Genomic DNA, 18,785 nt, shown 5'->3' on the forward strand with positions numbered 1-18,785 from the left:
AGTTAGAAGACTGGCTTTAGACAGCAGCATGATTACCTATGGTTAAAGGCAAGAATGTAGTATGTGCAAGCAGATACAGGTAAGTAGATACTTCCACACTAAAGATGCAGTTTAAGTCTGTAGAAATTTTCTTCTTGTTTCATCTCTCAATAAGGTAAAAAGCAAGGTCGCCAGCTGAAAATGGGGATGGCTAAGAGATGTTAGGGATATGAGGAGAAAAGAAAACTGTAAAACAGTCTACTCTACAAAAACAGGAATATGAATGGAAGAAGGAGAATTAAAGACCTATGTGATGGGGCAGACAGGACTCAAAACAGCACTCCACTATGGGATGTAGTATCACAAGTGGCAGCATAACCTGTTGCACCATAACGCTGGCTGCTACAGTTGACATTCTAAAGTGTCTTTTTAAAAAATTCCTCTTTTACTTCATGGTGTTCTTTAATGTAGTTAGTGATCCTAAATATAGAAAACACTGTTCTAACCAAATTACCAACTCTTTGATTATAGAAAGCCAAACTGGAAATGAAGGGAGAAAACTCATTCAGTATCAGTAACATCATAATAAAATCCTGATATATCTTAAATCCCAAGCCAAATGACCTAGATTGTTCACAATACAGTCAGTTATTACTGAACAAGAGTAAATCCATCACACTGATGAGAGTGTATATGAGATTGACTTCAATATGTGACCTTTCTTTCAAAAATCAATCTTATATTTATGCTATGACTTAGAAACTTAACAGTGAAAAGGATCAGCTAGATAACAATACTAAAAACTTATGAAATATTAACATCGCAGAGAGAAGTTAAAGCAAATAGCAGGCAGCCTATGATTAAACATTACTGAAGTATAATTCATGTTTTTAAATGTATATTTTAAAAGACTAAGAGAGAACATACAATATTAATGATTTTATCTTTCTCCTTTGATATATTTTCTCATTTTTCTAAATTGAATGATTTTTAGTAGAGTTAAAAATTATTTATAAAAGCAATGATTTAGAATATCCAAGGGGCTGGCTTTATGGTATAGCAGGTAAAACTGCTGCCTGCTACACCTGCATCCCATATGGGCAGTGATTCACTGCTCCACTTCCAATTCACGTCCCTAATGGCCTGGGAAAAACAGTGGAAGACGACCAAGGACTTGGGCCCCTGCCACCCACATGGAAGATCTAGATGAAGCTCCTGGCTTTTCTCTCTCTCTCTCTAAATCTTTCAAATAAATAAATAAATCTCAAAAAAAAAAAAAAATCCAAGTATTCTAGTGCTTGCTGAATTAGCAAATTCTTCAGTGTTAGAAAATAGTTTATATATATATATATAAACACACACACATACATACATATTTATGCACATATGATAATCAGAATCAGAAAAGCTCTGTAAGAGTATTACATTATTTGTGATTTGGGATAAAGAATCCTGACATTCTCAGTAAATTTGGTGTAAGAATGTAAAATACATCTCTTTTTTTTTTTCTGCATCACAGTAATTAAAAAAAAATTCCAAAAATCAATAATTTTTCAACTGTGAAACAGATATAAATGAAAATTTTATTAAAGATTACATAGCACTTCAGAAAAAAGATAAATGCAAAACTTACTGTGAAAAACAGTACTTTTTAAAAACTAATATATAGTATTTTTCAAGAAAAATGTTTGCTAGAAACATAAATGCGTGTTTTTGTTTCATCTGAAACATTACAAAATTTCCTAAGTTGCTCATCATGAATGACTGCCATTGAAAACTATTTTCATGAACCTTCATGCATAAATCTTTTTCAATTTCACATCTGTTAACTGTAAATTTAGAGATCAGGCAGAAGACTCTCACAACAATAGAAAAGACTTGTAGAAACAATGGGAATTTGTTGCAGTCCTTATTAGCTTCAGACATGAAACAGTGGCAAGAATCCTAATTCTTCTTTATTTACCACTAAGAAAGGTTTTTAGTTACTATTCCAGAAAGAAATACAAATACTGTTATATTAACTATAACAGAATTAATTGCCTTATCTAGTGAATTACAGTCATTTTCCCTATGATGCTGGAGTGTGGAGAGATTCACACAATAGATTTTTATCAATATGGTAAGTTTGCTTTTTCTGAAAGTGTACAGTATACAAACACTTAAGATGTCAGATGGTATCCTTATCAGTAACACAAGCATGTCTTGCTGAACTAGGTCTCACTTGCCTTTCTATATCATTAAAAGCTTGAATGTCTCTTAAAATCTTCCCTTACTTTCTAACTATCGGGAGAGAGGGAGAGAGGGAGAGGGCGATCTTCTATCCACTGGGTTCACTCCCCAGATGGCCGCAACAGCCAGGTTGAAGCCAGGAGCCAGAAGCTTTATCTAGGTCTCCTACATGGGTGGCAGGGATTTTGCTGCTTTCCCAGGCACATCAGAAGAGAGCTGACTGGAAGTAGAACAGCCAGAACGTGAATCAGCGCCCTTATAGGATGCTGGTGTCATAGGCAGTGGCTTTACCTGCTAGGCCACAAAGTCAGCCCCTGAGCAAAATATTCTTACAGCAGTTAACAGCTGTTAACAGCTGATATCTTAAGTATCTTCTTTTGAACAGAACCATTAACAGCCAGTCCATCGGTTAAGGAAAATCACATACCATAAGGCAGTATAAGAATCAACAATTTAAAGGATAAATTATACACAGTGTTAAATTGGTTATACAGAAAACCTTGATTCAGGATGACTATAATATTCAAGCATTGATGACAGGTATTCTTAAAATCCAGACCTTTGTTAATCTTGTTAGTTAGAAATAACAAAGAATGAGTCTCAAACAAAACTCCAGGATGTTCATTTTAGTTAGTTACTGTTTTCTTCCGAGTATCAGAAATGTATCCAAATGGTACTTTTCTTTTTTTTAATTATTTTGTTTTATTTATTTTTTATTTTTTTAAAGATTTATTTATTTGAAAGTCAGAGTTACACAGAGAGAGGAGAGGCAGAGAGAGAGAGAGAGAGAGAGGTAGAGAGAGAGAGAGAGATCTTCCATCCGATGGTTCACTCCCCAGATGGCCGCAATGGCCAGAGCTGAGCTGATCCAAAGCCAGGAGCCAGGAGCTTCTTCCAGGTCTCCCACGTGGGCGTAGGGACCCAAGGACTTGGGCCATCTTCTACTGCTTTCCCAGGCCATAGCAGAGAGCTGGATTGGAAGTGGAGCAGTTGGGTTTTGAACCGGCACCCATATGGGATGCCAGCGCTTCAGGCCAGGGCGTTAACCCACTGCGCCACAGCGCAGGCCCCCCAAATGGTACTTTTCTCCAAATAAAGCAATCACATTAGGCCAGGCTTCTAGGTCTTCCTATGTTGTAACAGGACAAGAGGTGTACTTCCAAAAAACACAGAATCTGAGATGATGTTTTCTTAATAGTTTCTCAAACCAGAGAATACAAATTAAATATAAAGCATGAGAACTGTATTCCTCCTTAAAGATACTACACATATACCAAGTACCACTACTTAAAACTTCTATGGTTAATTTTTCCAGAGCTTTACCATAGACTAGAATTCAAATACAGTATGATACATCCCAAATCAATTAATTTGTTCTTAGGGGCTGGCGTTGTGACATGGCAGGAAAAAGCTGCCACCTGTGATGCTGGTATCCTATACGGGCACTGGTTCGTGTCTTGGCTGCTCCACATTTTTTAGGATTTATTTATTTATCTATTTGAAAGCCAAAGGGACACAGAGAGGAGAAGAGAAAGAGAGAAAGGAGGAGGAGGAGGAGAATCTTTCATCCACTGATTCATTCCCCAAATGGCTGCAATGGCCATGCCAGAGGCAGGAGCCAGGAACTGGTTCATCTAAGTCTCCCAAGTGGGTGCAGGAGCCCAAGCACTTAGACCATCTTCCACTGCTTTCCCAGTCACACTAGCAGAAAGCTGGATCAGAAGTGGAACAGCTGTGACTTGAACCAGCACCCATGAGATGCCGATGCTGCACACATCAGCTTAACCAGCTGCACCACAGCACTGGCCCCTGGCTGTTTCACTTCTGATCCAGCTCCCTACTAATTCTCTGTGAAAAGCAGTAGATAGCCAAAGTGTCTGGGTCCCTGCGACCCACATAGGAGACTGGGTTGAAGCTCCTGGCTCCAGACTGGCCCAGCACTGGCCATTATAGCCATCTATAAACCAGTGGATGGAGCTATTTTCTTTCTCCCCAGTCCTAGTCTCTGTAACTCTGACCTTGAAAATAAATAAATAAATAAATAAGATGACTAAGTGATCAGATCTCAAGAGTGACTTGCTGGGGAGGGTGATGTGACCACAGGATAAGAGTCCTGCTCCCCTTTCTGATCAGCTGCCTGCTAATGGACATCCTGGGAGGCAGATGATTGGCTCAATGAAGTGAGTCCCTGCCACCCACTTAGGAGACCCAGATGGAGTTCTTGGACCCTGTCTGTGGCCTGGACCAGTTCTTGTTCTCATGGGTATTTGGGGAATGAATGGAAGAGGATGGAAGACAATTCTCTCTCTGCGTTTCATTACATAAAAACAAATAAATAAATTAAAAAACTGACTTGCCAATTTTGGATAAAATTAAAGTCCAAAAATTTTTTTGACAAACCAAAGAAAACACTTAAGAAAAAAGTTTAGGCCGGCGCCGCGGCTCAATAGGCTAATCTTCCGCCTGCGGTGCCAGCACTCCGGGTTCTAGTCCCGGTCGGGGCGCCGGATTCTGTCCCGGTTGCCCCTCTTCCAGGCCAGCTCTCTGCTATGGCCCGGGAGTGCAGTGGAGGATGGCCCAAGTGCTTGGGCCCTGCACCCCATGGGAGACCAGGAGAAGCACCTGGCTCCCGGCTTCAGATCAGCGCGATGTGCCGGCCACAGCGCGCCTGCCGCGGCGGCCATTGGAGGATGAACCAACAGCAAAGGAAGACCTTTCTCTCTGTCTCTGTCTCTCTCTCTCTCACTGTCCACTCTGTTAAAAAAAAAAGAAAAAAGAAAAAAGAAAAAAAGAAAAAAGTTTAAGTAATTTACCGTAGCCTAAAAACTAAATCTCAATCTTGCCTCAGATCCCTAGGTCAACAGCAGTCACAAAGCATGTTCCATTTTGGACAGGCAAATTTGCTTACATTTTCAACATTGTTTAGAAAACACAAATTTCTAAGAGCTCTGAACAAGACTGTAAAATACAGTAGCTGTTAATGAAAAGATAACACCTTCTCCAAGTAGTAGAAGTTTCTTAAGAAATCCCAACTTTTAAATCCTCACCTACATTGTATAAAAGAAATGATGACTTAAGAATACAAAGAGGTTACTGTGGCAATGCAGTTTAAACTAGGAGAGGGGCCAGCTGATAACTGGTTATATATGTCAAGAAGCTCAAATTTTATTTACCTTTTTAAATGATTTTGCTATCATTTCATCAATTCTGTTTTTCTATGAATCTACATATATTACATAAAAATAAACTATGTAGACTTCAGTTTTCCAGACACTAAGTATATCTTCTAAGTATTGAAAATATTAAGTAGAAGTCACTAAGTGAGGTATTTACATGCTAAAAGCTACATATTTTTATATGGCACTATGATCTCAATGAGAATATTAACAAATCCATAATCTGTTATGTAAATTTTAAAATAGAAAAGTATTTTAGAAGTGTTTTTAGGTAATAATCACTAGCTAAAACTCAAGTTACCTCACATTCCATCCGCAGTAATGCACCAAGTAAAGGACCTCTCCACCTTCGACATCAGAATCTTTAATACTAGCTTCATACATTTTTTGATTTTTCCCTCGTCCATACCGCACTTGGACTTTCATGCCTGGTGGATAGCATTCGAATTCCTCTTCCTCATTGTTGACATCATCATCTTCATCCTCTTCTTCCTCCTCCTCCTCCTCCTCCTCCTCTTCTACTTCTTCATCATCTTCATCTTCCTCTTTGTTCGTTTCATCTCTTGAAAGGTTTAAAAAATTGCAGAGTTAATAAAAAACACTTCATAAGTTTTTCAGTTCCAAACCACATATACTGATAAAAATGGTGGCTGTGATTGTTCCGGGAACAGCAGATTCCATGTGTAAGAAATTCTCTGAGTTTCAATTTAATACGAAAAACTAAAACTGTGAGATGATGAGGGTTATAGAAAGATACATTTAGAGAAAATGAAGATTAGAAATACATGCATTAAAAGAAAATTTCCAATAGTCAGAAGAATCGATGTTGTGTTGAATAGGAAGAAACTAGTATGGTAGACTGTAACAATTTTCTTTTTTATTTTTAAAAGTGTTTTACATCTCTGTTGACAAAAAATTCATTATACTTCATTACACTTTCTAACTAAAATTATTTTTCTTTCAAATAATTCTAGCTGCGTTGCTATTGTGGGGTGGTGGGTAAAACCGCAACCACTATGCTGGCATCCCATAAAGGCACCGGTTCATGTCCCAGCTGCTCCACTTCCAATCCAGCTCCCTAATAATGTGCCTGAAAAAGCAGCAGTAGAGGGCCAGAGTACTTGGGGCACTGCACCCATGTGGGAGACCTAGAGAAAGCTCCTGGCACTTGTCTGGCCTCGGTTATTGCAACCATTTGGGTAGTAAACCAGTGGATAGAATCTCCACCCACTCCTTCCCCCTCTCTAAAACTCTTTAAAATAAATAAAAAATCTTTAAAAAGTAAAACAAAATAAATAATAATTTTGGCTTCAGGATATTTGAAATAAACATTTTTACTAACAGATGTCTACTCTTAATAGCTCTAAAACATACTCCAAATAAATTTTCAAATGTTACATTAACTAAAATATTGTTTTAATTTGCAAAAGAATATTCTGTTAATGGTACATAAATAGCGCATCAAGTTTGTTTTTCCTATCCTTCTAAACTTCACCACAATTTCTGTTTCTTTACTGCATGTTTTTTCTCAAAAACCCCAAACCTTAATGTACCAAATGGGTATATGAGACGCCAACTGCAAATATATGAAATTGAAAAGCCAAAGTATCCTAGAAGGAGCATTTTAATTATTTTGATCTTCTCAACATCATGTGTTTTCTAATATTGAACATCTGTATTACTTTTATACTAGGTACAAATCTATATTAAACAAGTTGGAGAAAATCTTCTATTATAAATCTTTCTAATCACTTGATTTATAAAAAATCTGTAAATCCCAATATGGAATCCAAGACCACACAGTCAGTTTTCCTTTGCTCTACAGTAGGTCTGTATTTATTGTAACAGTTTTCTCTCAAAAAGAACCTATCATGTTACAGGTGACAAGTGAATAAACAACATAAAACAGAACCACAAACTAATTAATAAGTTATAAAATTAATGGATATACTATTTCTATAAAAAGCCTTCCTCCACTGATAATCTATTTTATACTCCTACATGCAATCTGTTGTAGTGATAACATACTTTAGCATTCCTAATACAGGCAACAAAAATAGTGATATAAGAAGCACTATAACACTTTTAATTCTTTTGTCCCAAGACCTAGTCATAGTCAAATGAAAAGGTATTTAAACCTGGGGCAAATGTTTGCCTTAGGAGTTAAGTCATTGGTTAGAACACCCTTATCAGAGTGCCTACATTCAAGTCCCAGTTCCATTCCTGATGTGCAATGCAGGAGGCAGCAGGTGATCGCTCAAGTGGTTGGGGGACCTGGATAGAGTTCCCAGCCTCTGACTGCGGCCTGATCCAGCCGCACCACTGGGGGCTTTTGGAAAGTGAAACAGTATATGGAGGCATGCTTTCTCTTCCTACATCCCAAATCCCCACTATCAGGCTTCCCAAATAATTCTTAAAAACACCTAAATTAAATCAGCTATAATGTGAGACAATATCATAAGAAATTACTAGAAATGCACGAATAATCTTAAATAGATATTAAAGAAAAACTTTTAACAAATACTACTTTTTTAAGTCTTAAGATTACATTATAGTACACAGAATATATCTGCTACATGGCAATAAAACAAGTGAAATCATGATTTCATACTTTATGAAATCATACTTTAAAAGCCAACAAATTTCCATTCAATCTAGAATAAAAACCTAATACTTTGTGTTTATAAAACAAAGCAATCAAAAATAAAAAATTTTGTATGTATTGTCAATCTCAGACACAAACCAAATTAAATTCACTTAAATAATACACTGAAGTATAAAGAAAAAAAATAATTACCAGCAATAAGCCAAGGAAAACTACCCTATATTTCTCCTCTTCCTAAAAAGTCAACAGTAATAGGTAATATGCTAAAAGAGATGGAACATAGAATGCCAAGAAAGATATCCTCTGAAAGAATAAAATGCAACCAACATACAGATTAAAAACTAAATTGATACATATATTTCATACCTGCACGTATATACATACATAAACACATATATGTATTTAAGTTAGTTGTCTTTTAGAGAATATTTTGGGAAACCAAATATATCAGGAAAGGATTTTTTATCTGAATTTACAAAGAAATACCAAATCTTCCCAGTTTGATGTTACAGTCCTTACAATGAAACAAAAATTTTAAAACACGTACAGTTTACTAAGAACCCATTATGGGTCCAACACTGAATCAGGCATTTTATGTATTAACTTCTTTTAATTTCCCATACCTGAACTATGGAGAAAGCACAATGAAAATTCTTAGTAGCAGACAATTACTTAGAGAAAGTTTATATACTAGAAAAAACCTACATATTAATTCTTCGTAATTCTAAAATTCCTTATTACATTTACAAGTCAATTACAGTGCTACCTTTTTATGTGCAGTTTTGTTTCCTTCAATTCTAATTTCCCACAGTCAATGGTGGTCCACAAATATTAAGTGGTAAATTCCAGAAATAAACAATTCACAAGTTTTAATTTGTGAACCATTCTGAGAACTTGATGAAATCTCTTGCTATTCCACTCCAACCCACCCTGGATGTGAATCATCTCTTTGTCCAGCGTACCCAAGCTGTATATACTACTGGCCCATTAGTCAATTGGTAGGAAGCCCTCTTGGTTATCAGATTAGCAACAACATGGTCATCTTAGTTTGTGTAAGGACATTCTATGATGTTTACAAATAATGAAATAGCCTAATAGCACATTTCTCAGAAAAGATCCTATTGTTATACGACTCATCAGCATATATATGGAGATTGTTAGTAGTTTTAGGAATCTAACAGTGTTTTCAACATATAATGCTGTTCAAGAATATCTACAAATCAGGGAATTTACCTTGCTTAATAATGGAGATATATTCTTAGAAATGTGTTATTTGGCAATTTTGTTGTTTTATGAACATGACAGAATGCTCTTATGCAAATCTAGATGGTCATATGTAGTCCATCCCTAATCAAAACATTGCTATGCGATGTATGACTGTATTTACAAATATCTACAATACATAAAAAGTTATGTATGTGAAGTTAAAGGATCCATAAAAACCTAAAAGTATAATTTAATGTATAATATAAGCCAAAGTTCCAACCTGAACAATTATGGCAATTATTAATAACAAAATATATAGAGTCACCACAGTGCCCTGCAAAGAGCAGATACTTGAGAAACATCAGCAGATCTAAGTATCAGATTTTTAGGCAAAAAGCTGAACCCTTACTAACTTCATTACCAGTTGAAATAGTTTCCAGTAAGAGGAAGGAATACTGCAAATACATACTTACACACACATAAATACAACAAAGTATAATAAATACTTTTACTATATTCATCTAAGCCCAGTAGCTTTTTCTTCCATATTTTTCTGGATGCTGCCAATAAAATTTCAAAAGAACTCACAACCATCAAGGGATTTTAGGAAAAAATTGAATCTTCACATAGTTTCCTAATTGTTGAGATAGTCTCCAATAGTAGGCCAAGTGTACTTTAAATATATATATTTATACACAAAAAGATGTAATAAAATATAATAACAAGTTATTATTTTCATCTAAGCCCACATTCTTTTATCTTCCCTGTTTGCATGTTATGGCCAAATTTCAGAAAACTACTAAAATGATCAAAAAAATTGGTCATTCTTATTTAAATGAGCATTTAACAAGAGATTTTTATGTTTTTTAAACCTCAGAAATAAGATTAAACTCCAAACGTTACCTATGAAGTCCAAGGGTCCACTGGAAATGTATCAATTACATTATTAAATCATTCATCATTCCAAAGTGACCAAAACAAATAATGTTACTATCACATAAAACGCAAATAAGCAATCTTGGCATTTAAGAAACTAATTAGTATTTTTCCATATTACTTTTTGCTTAATAAATAAACACAACTCTTAGAATGTATAACCAACATACCATCTACAAAACTTTAGAAAAGGACATCTTTCTAAATCCATATTATCTGGTCACTGAGCAAAACTTAATTCAATAAAAAGTACTTTTACTGAGCTAAAAATTGTATGAATTTCAATGATGAGAGCAAGAATGGATCAAAAACATGATCTTTCTCTAAAAATCTATATCGGTAGGGTCTCTGAAGGAGGCATTTATTTAAAAATGCACAGCACTACGTATTTTGTCATCAGATTTAGATTCATACATACATACATATCAAGAACAAGATATAAAAAATCAGCTAATCAAAATGCAATGTAACCAAAAACAAATTTCTTACCCAGATTTTGCTTTTTCTTCTTCAGCTTCTACCTTTATGCTGAGGGATTCAGCTACCCTAGTTGTATCATCATTATCTTCCAAATTTTCATTTTCTTCTGATTTTTTTATGTTAACTTCTTTTTCCTGATCAGACTGTGTAGGTACAGATTCTAATAAATTCTTTTTACTTCCCTAGAAAAAGATCAAAGGAGCTAAAGCAACCAAAGTAAAAATGTATAACCTAAATCCATGATCTTGATTGTTTAACAAGAGGAGGTATCGACAAATACTAATATTGAATTATTACTTTTAAGAAACTTCTGCCATTCATAAAACATACGACAAAAATATCTAACAGCCATTTTAAGAGGCTACTATAATCAAAATTATACAAATGTAGCCCTTAATGAAGAAAATATACAAATAAAAACTGTAAATTTATACAATGAATTAAATTGAGGAAATTTATAGAGGATGCAGCAGATATATTAAAGAAGGCAAAGGACAAGTAACAATACTGATTTACCAGAGAGGGTTTAATATTTTCCTTTCTTTCAATTTCCTCCTCATTTGGCTTTTCTTCTTTTGGTATTATATTCCTCTCCTCTTCAACCTTTATTTCTTTGACCTCAGTTTCATTTTCTTCCTTAATTTTTATTTCTTTTACATTTTCACACTCCTTACATGGCTTGTTCATAACTTTCTCTGGCAATGCCATCTGAAATTCAATATTTGCTGATCTACAATACTCCTCAAAACCATATAAGTATCTGGAAACATAAAGAAAAATATTTGGTGGAAATAGTTCAATTTAAAAGGTATATTCATTTGTTTTAAGATTTCAGATAGCTAGTCATATTAGCATTCTATTACAAATAGAAAATTTTGGCCAACGCCATGGCTCACTTGCCTAATCCTCCACCTGCGGCGCCGGCACCCCAACTTCTAGTCCCAGTTGCCCCTCTTCCAGTCCAGCCCTCTGCAATGGCCTGGGAAGGCAGTGGATCCAGGATGGCCCAAGTGCTTGGGCCCTGCACCCGCATGGGAGACCAGGCAGAAGCATCTGGCTCCTGGCTTTGGATCGGCGCAGCGCCGGCTGTAGCGGCCATTTGGGGGGTGAACCAACGGAAGGAAGGAAGACCTTTCTCTCTGTCTCTCTCTCTCTCACTGTCTAACTCTGCCTGTCAAAAAATTAATTAATTAATTAATTAATTTTAAAAAATAGAAAAATTTTTCCAAAAACTTCATTAAAAGAATTTGTACAGAGTGAAGATAGCAATAATATTAAATATAAAAACAGTAACAATAGCAGCTATTCAAAGTATTAGTAATACATGTAGGGTCTATTTGTTTTCTTTTTCTTTTTTATATAGAATCTATTTGTCGGGCTGGTGCCGTGGCTCACTTGGCTAAACCTCCGCCTGCGGCGCCAGTAGTCCAGGTTCTAGTCCCAGTTGCTCCTCTTCCAGTCCAGCTCTCTGCTGTGGCCCGGGCAGGCAGTGGAGGATGGCCCAAGTGCTTGGGCCCTGCACCTGCATGGGAGACCAGGAGGAAGCACCTGGCTCCTGGCTTCGGATCGGTGCAGCGCGCCGGCCGTAGTGGCCATTTGAGAGGTAAACCAATGGAAGGAAGACCTTTCTCTCTGTCTCTCTCTCTCTCACTTCTAACTCTGTCTGTCAAAAAAAATAAAAAATCTATTTGTCAAGGATTTTTTATGTGTGAGGCATTGGGTCCTTTAGCACATCTCCTTTAATCATTAGAATAATCCCATAAGTCAAGTAGCATTATCCAATTTTACCAATGAGGAAAATGGGGCTTAGGAGAACAAATAAGTGATCCAAGGGAATAAATAGCTAAGAATCGGCAGAATCAGATTCATACCCAGATTTCGTTGAATCTGGAACATCAGCTCTTTTTTTCAAATTTTATTTGTTACACAAGTTTCATATATACAGATTTAGAAACATAGCGATGGTTCCCACCCTACCTTCCCTCCCACCCATGCTCCAAACCTTCTTCTTCCTCGCACTCCCATTTCTACTCTAATATTTACAAAGATCTATTTTCAGTTTACTTAATGATGGTAAGGTTAACCCTACACTAAGTGAAAGAGTTCAACAAATAGTGTGAAGAAAAACAACACTGCTCCTCAAAGGAAGAGACAAGGGCTGTAAACAATCATCGAATCTTACAATGTCTGTTACACTCCAATACATTACATTTTAGGTACCCAATTAGTTCCTTAGATCAGAGAAAAACATATGGTATCTGTCTTTTTTGGGACTGGCTTATTTCACTAAGTATAATGGTTTCCAGTTGTATTGGAACATCAGTTTTTGAAAAAATTAATTAATGAATTAGAAAGATCTTCATCACTGTTTCATATCCCAAATGCCTACAACAGCCACAATCCATGAGCCTGGAACTCAATCTGGGTCTCCCACATGGTGGCAGGAACCCACTTATTTGTTCTCCAAGTACTTGAGCTATCACCTGCTACCTTAAAGGGCAAATCAGCAGGAAGCTAAAATTAGAAGCAAGAGACTGTACTTTTCAAACCTAGGTACTCCAATATGTGAAGCATGTGTCCCAAATGGTGTCAACTGCTACACCACATGCTCACCCCAAATATATCCACTTTTAAACCTCTATTAAGTATTTTATAAATGGAGTTGGCCAAAAATCCTTTCTACTTTGAAATTCCCATATATTTTAATATTCATAGCATACTGTCCAGAAAATGCTATCAAAAAGTGTTAGTAGAGTTTTCTGAATTTTTTCAAAGAAATAATCAGCCTCAATTATATGGTAAGTTCTATTCTATTTTCTTGATAAAATACTGTTAATAGCCATATCAAGTACACTTACTTTTTATAAGCACATTTAACATTGTATCCTGCAGCTGAATTTAAGACAGGGATCCCAAGATCTTGATAGACTTGTTTCCAAACAGCTCCACTTTCAATCTAATGGACAAAATGAAATGAAACTTCCCAAATTAAAAAGTGGATCACTTCTCAGCCTTTAAGTTAAGCTCAAGTGCAAAAAAATGAAAAAGTAATAAGATTTTGATAGATAATACATTTATATAAGTGTGTGTGTGTCTGTGTGTGTGTGTGTGTATATATATATATATATATTGGTTCAAGTCTCAAAGAAAATACCAAATTTGATACATTCAGAATTTGGTTTATACCAAAAATTTTTACTATTCTGACCTCAGAAATAACAAATGTTGAAATATTAGGACATCTGACTTTTAAATAAACTCAATTATAGTAAGTATGAAACCACCCAGGTTCCTAAACCAAAATTTCTAAGAGACGAAAGTTTTTTAATGATGTATTATTTCCTATAAATGCTTATAAATCAAAGTAGCTCCATTGAAAATAGTAAAGCAGTATGCATACACATCACAGCAACCTTAAATTAATTTTCTGTCAGGCATTGTGAAGAGGATTAAGAAAATAAACATAAGAACATAAACACAGAGTCTAGTAAAAAAGAGACACAGGCTATAGGCCTCAGTGGTAGCTGTCGAAATGGACAAGTTCATGAAACTGGGAAAAGTGGTGCTGGTCCTGGCCAGACCTTTTGGGATGCAAAGTAGTCATCATAAACACTGATGATGGCATCTCAGATTGTCCCTATAGCCATACTCTGGTGGCTGGGATTTACTACTAACCCTGTAAAGTGACAGTTGCCATGGGCAAGAAGAAAATTGCCAAGAGGTCAAAGATCAAGTTTTCTGTGAAGGTTTATAACTACAATCACCTCAGGCCCACATGGATATTCTCTTGGTCAAAACTGAGGTCAACAAGGATGTCTTCAGAGATCCTACTCTTAAACCTAAGACGCAACAGGAGGCAGTCAATGTCAAGTTCAAAGAGAGGTGCTTGCTTCTGCAGCACATATACTAAAATTGGAATGATACAGAGAAGGTTAGCACAGCCCCTGCACAAGGATGACACACAAATTCGTGAAGCCTTCCATATTAAAAAAAAAAAAAAGTTCAAAGAGAGGTACAAAACCAAGAAGATATTTTTTTGTTTTTCATTATAAATTTTAAAAAACGAAAAAAATTCCCACCAGTATTGTAATGCTGTGATTCAGATATACATAGTTTTATATGCCCAACACATTGAACAGTTAGTAAGAAAGCTTTTTTTTAAAAAAATAATTAAAAAATTTGAATGTTATCCATGGAGACTAGTGCTACATTTCTAAAATCTGTTTTATTTTCCTTATCTTGTTACATTCTTATTAATAGACAATAATTTAGAGATGGTAGATGCTTGAGAAAACATACCTAATAAAAAAGATGTTTCACTTATGACCATACTTACATTGTCAAATCCTCCAAGTTTGTGTACAAGTCTGAATAATTTAAAGAGATTCAAATTTCGATATCCAAGTACAGGTCGTTTATTAATAGGTGTACCTGTTAGAGGAAAAACAAAAACTTTTTTAGAGGATTGAAATAATATTAGTGAATACAAATCATGCAATATCTAAGAGAAAAAAAATCTCCTAAGCCCATGTCATGTTTTTAAATTTCCTACATATCCTACCTTATATGATCTAATCCCACCTCAATTCTCTGATGAAAAAGATAACAAATACTAAATTAAGAAGTTTAAACAAAAAGTGTTTTTTTGTTTTTTTGTTTTTTTTGTTTTTTTTTTTTACAGGCAGTTAGACAGTGAGAGTGAGAGAGAGAGAGAGAGAAAGATATTCCTTCTGTTGGTTCACACCCCAAATGGCTGCTACGGCAGGTGCTTCTTCCTGGTCTTCCATGCGGGTGAAGGGCCAAAGCACTTGGGCCATCCTCCACTGCCTTCCCGGGCCACAGCAGAAAGCTGTTCTAGAAGAGGAGCAACCGGGACAGAATCAGGCACCCCAACAGGGACTAGAACCCGGGGTGCCAGCGCCGCTGGCGGAGGATTAGCCTAGTGAGCTGCAGCACTGGCCAAAACAAAAAGTTTTTAATATGAGAATTTATATTTGGGAGTCCAATTACTGAGATGCCTTTTAGGAATATATTCCTCTATAAAGGATAGAATATCTAGACTTACCTCGTTTTCAGCAGCTCAGTATTAAATAATTATTTGGTAAAATTATTTGGTTTGATAAAAATGCAGAAACTAGCTGGCGCCACGGCTCAATAGGCTAATCCTCCGCCTTGCGGCGCTGGCACATCGGGTTCTAGTCCCGGTTGGGGCGCCGGATTCTGTCCTGGTTGCCCCTCTTCCAGGCCAGCTCTCTGCTGTGGCCAGGGAGTGCAGTGGAGGATGGACCAAGTGCTTGGGCCCTGCACCCGCATGGGAGACCAGGATGAGCACCTGGCTCCTGCCTTCGGATTGGCGCAGTGCGCCGGCCATGGCAGCCATTGGAGGGTGAACCAACGGCAAAAAAGACCTTTCTCTCTGTCTCTCTCTCTCACTGTCCACTCTGCCTGTCAAAAAAAAAAAAAAAATTGCAGAAACTGTTGAGATAATTAATGAGCAACTGTTTCCAAATGGAACTTAGTTTTATGATATTTTCTTTGTATTTCATTATTCTGATCCAGTTCTCTGCTGTGGCCTGGGAAAGCAGATGGCCAAAGTCCAGCACCCTCGTGGGAGTCCCAGAAGAAGCTCTTGGCTCCTGGCTTTGGATCATCACAGCTCCAGCCGTTATAGCCAGTTGGGGAGTGAGCCAGCGGGTGGAAGATCTCTCTCTCTCTGCCTCTCCTTCTCTCTCTGTGTAACACTGACTTTCAAATAAATAAATAAATCTTAAAAAAAAAAAAAAAGAAAGAAAGAAAGAAAGAAACTAGTAGAGAAGATAACAGATGCAATCTATGATGGCCCTTTCCAAAAAAAATTTGCTTGGCTTAATCATATTTCATCCCTCTTCTCTAATATTAGATCTATTAATCACTTTCATTTCTTTAATTTTTCATTTATCTTATACAAAAGCCTAAGAAACAGCATGCTTCGTAGGCCAAGCTTCCATTTATAAACAAAATGGTACAGGAGTCAAAGACATTTTACATCAAAGAATGAAAAGATATTGTGGTGTCAATGATGAAAACAAGAGAACTAACAGGGCCAGCTTCTACATACCAAAATTACAAATAGGGATTTGGAAGACACTAATTCCTAGAGTGTTGTGGCACTTCCAAATACTAATCATTTTGTCTTTCCTTTCCCACTACAAAATTTTCTGCCTTTCCCCACTCCTTTTCAAATATCTTCCCAGGAAACAAGAAAGTAGACTCCGACCAAGAAGATAAGCAACACAGTAACAGGATCACAGTTATTGAAGGTCTAAGTCATCACTATAAATTAAAAAGGTTAGCACCAATTCTTTTTTCCTCAATCTCTAGTAACATTAGGTAGATAAACTGACCGAGAGATTACCTAGAAACTTGTCACATTTCTTTCTCTATTTCTGGCTCTCTAAACATGGTAAAGCTTAGGCCCATCTTAAATCTTAAGAGTAGTGCCACCCTTCCAGACCCTACTACCCTCTCATGTACAACGTACATTATCACTTTCTCATACACACAGAACTATGTATATCAAACTAAGATTCTGGAGAGAAATTTTTGCACTAAAAGCCTTTGTGTAGGTTCTAATAAAATGGCCCTATGATTTCTACTCTGCTATCGGTTAGCTAATATAATAGCACTTTGGGATTCCCATGGAAGGGTAGGGGAAGTGGCTAGATGGGCATGTATATTTCCATGGCTATAATATCTATTAAAATACTGTCAAATTTCTCAACTAGCAGTCTAACAGTTAGCCATAATTACTGGTGTTATGAAGCTTAATAAACAGCATTCTTATTTTAAAAATATTATTTATCCAATTGAAACCTGCAACATAAGCATTAATAAAGAAGAAAACACTCACCTCTATCTTCCATAAATTTGTACAACTGCTGAAGAAAATTCTCCCTTTCTTCTGGAAATGGTTCTATTTCTTCCTAGTTTTAAGCACAGAAGAAAATAATATTACAATTCTTAATTAAACATTTCAATAATATAAGCAGATTTCCTGCCAATAGTAAAGACTAATACTCATTAAAACATTTCAAAGACGTTTTACCAAATAATTATTTAATACTGAGCTGCTGAAAACGAGGTAAGTCTAGATATTCTATCCTTTATAGAGGAATATATTCCTAAAAGGCATCTCAGTAATTGGACTCCCAAATATAAATTCTCATATTAAAAAAAAAAAAAAAACAGAGACTAGCAAAATTGTCCATGAATGTTTTACCATTCGTTAAATCAGGGTGGGAGGCTCAAGAAGACCTACTCTCATTTATATGAAAACTGGGTCAGGGTTTAACATCAAAACTATTATTGTTCCTTAAGGAACTACACAAGCTTAAGTCCCACTAGCTGTAACTACAAGTATTCTTCATTATATACAGCCCCACTGTATAGCACGTCAAGCTTATATAATCAGTAAAGTGGGGAACAAACTTGATCTACAATACCTGAAGATTCAGACTTAGGGAAATCTTCAAGTAATAAAATAGTTCCCCGATTTATCAATTACAAGGGAGGGACTAGCTTCTTGCTGCTGTGGCCAAGGGCTGAGGCAGTAGGGAGCTGGTCCTGAAGCAACCTGCAAGGAGCAGGGTAGTAGGTAAGATTGAAGAACTCACCAATTCAATGACTTTCATCCATTCAACAAACATTTAATGAGCACCTGAAAGTGGAGGCACTAGGCTAGGTGCTGAATCAAAAAAAAGAAAAATAAGCTATGGAGCCTGACATTAAAGATCATGATTAGGAGTAACTGCAGGAAAAAAAAAAAACTGCATTGAAAATATACAACTAGGCTTTACAGTTACTCTGGTTGAAACACACATATTTCTAATAGTAAGAGGGATGTTCAACTGAAAATTCTAAATGAATCTAAATATATTACTTTTTAATTTGGAAAATTGTGTGCTTAATGTTAGTGCTCTAGTTAGAATGGTCTTGTTATTTTAAAAGCCAGGACAACCAAAGAAGGCAAATTTTAAAATGACACTTGGATAAACTATTAGGTTTGCTAGTTGGGCAGAGAAAAATTAATGACAACAATTAATTTGCTTATGATGAATCCTATATATTTCAATTTAAACACAGTCCAGGGGTAGATATTTGGCCTAGTTGTTAAGACAATAATTGGGATGCCTATA

The 18,785-nt window shown here is 36.1% G+C and overlaps 1 protein-coding gene and 1 non-coding gene across 10 annotated transcripts in view; one reads left to right on the top strand and one right to left on the bottom strand.

The window, feature by feature from the left end:
- ARID4B (AT-rich interaction domain 4B) overlaps positions 1-18,785 on the bottom strand; it is a 154,737-nt gene that overhangs the window by 32,883 nt on the left and 103,069 nt on the right. For 6 of the 9 annotated variants that reach the window (XR_011381511.1, XM_051820724.2, XM_017347727.3 and 3 more), the window contains exons 12-17: positions 17,501-17,573; positions 14,948-15,042; positions 13,470-13,567; positions 11,128-11,371; positions 10,621-10,793; positions 5,686-5,946 (exon numbers count right to left, since the gene is read on the bottom strand). Coding sequence is in view for 8 of the 9 variants with exons in the window: in XM_051820724.2 (XP_051676684.2) it covers positions 5,686-5,946; positions 10,621-10,793; positions 11,128-11,371; positions 13,470-13,567; positions 14,948-15,042; positions 17,501-17,573 (944 nt within the window). In the remaining variant the exon portion in view is untranslated. The remainder of the gene's footprint in view (positions 1-5,685; positions 5,947-10,620; positions 10,794-11,127; positions 11,372-13,469; positions 13,568-14,947; positions 15,043-17,500; positions 17,574-18,785) is intronic. The other 3 variants (XM_070055537.1, XM_008268245.4, XM_008268244.4) reach the window with 2 other exon arrangements.
- On the top strand, positions 14,494-14,600 carry LOC127483606 (U6 spliceosomal RNA). Its single transcript, XR_007910047.1, has one exon. It is a non-coding gene; the product is annotated as a U6 spliceosomal RNA (small nuclear RNA).

Source organism: Oryctolagus cuniculus, chromosome 13, assembly GCF_964237555.1.
Source record: "Oryctolagus cuniculus chromosome 13, mOryCun1.1, whole genome shotgun sequence".
NCBI lineage: Eukaryota > Metazoa > Chordata > Mammalia > Lagomorpha > Leporidae > Oryctolagus > Oryctolagus cuniculus.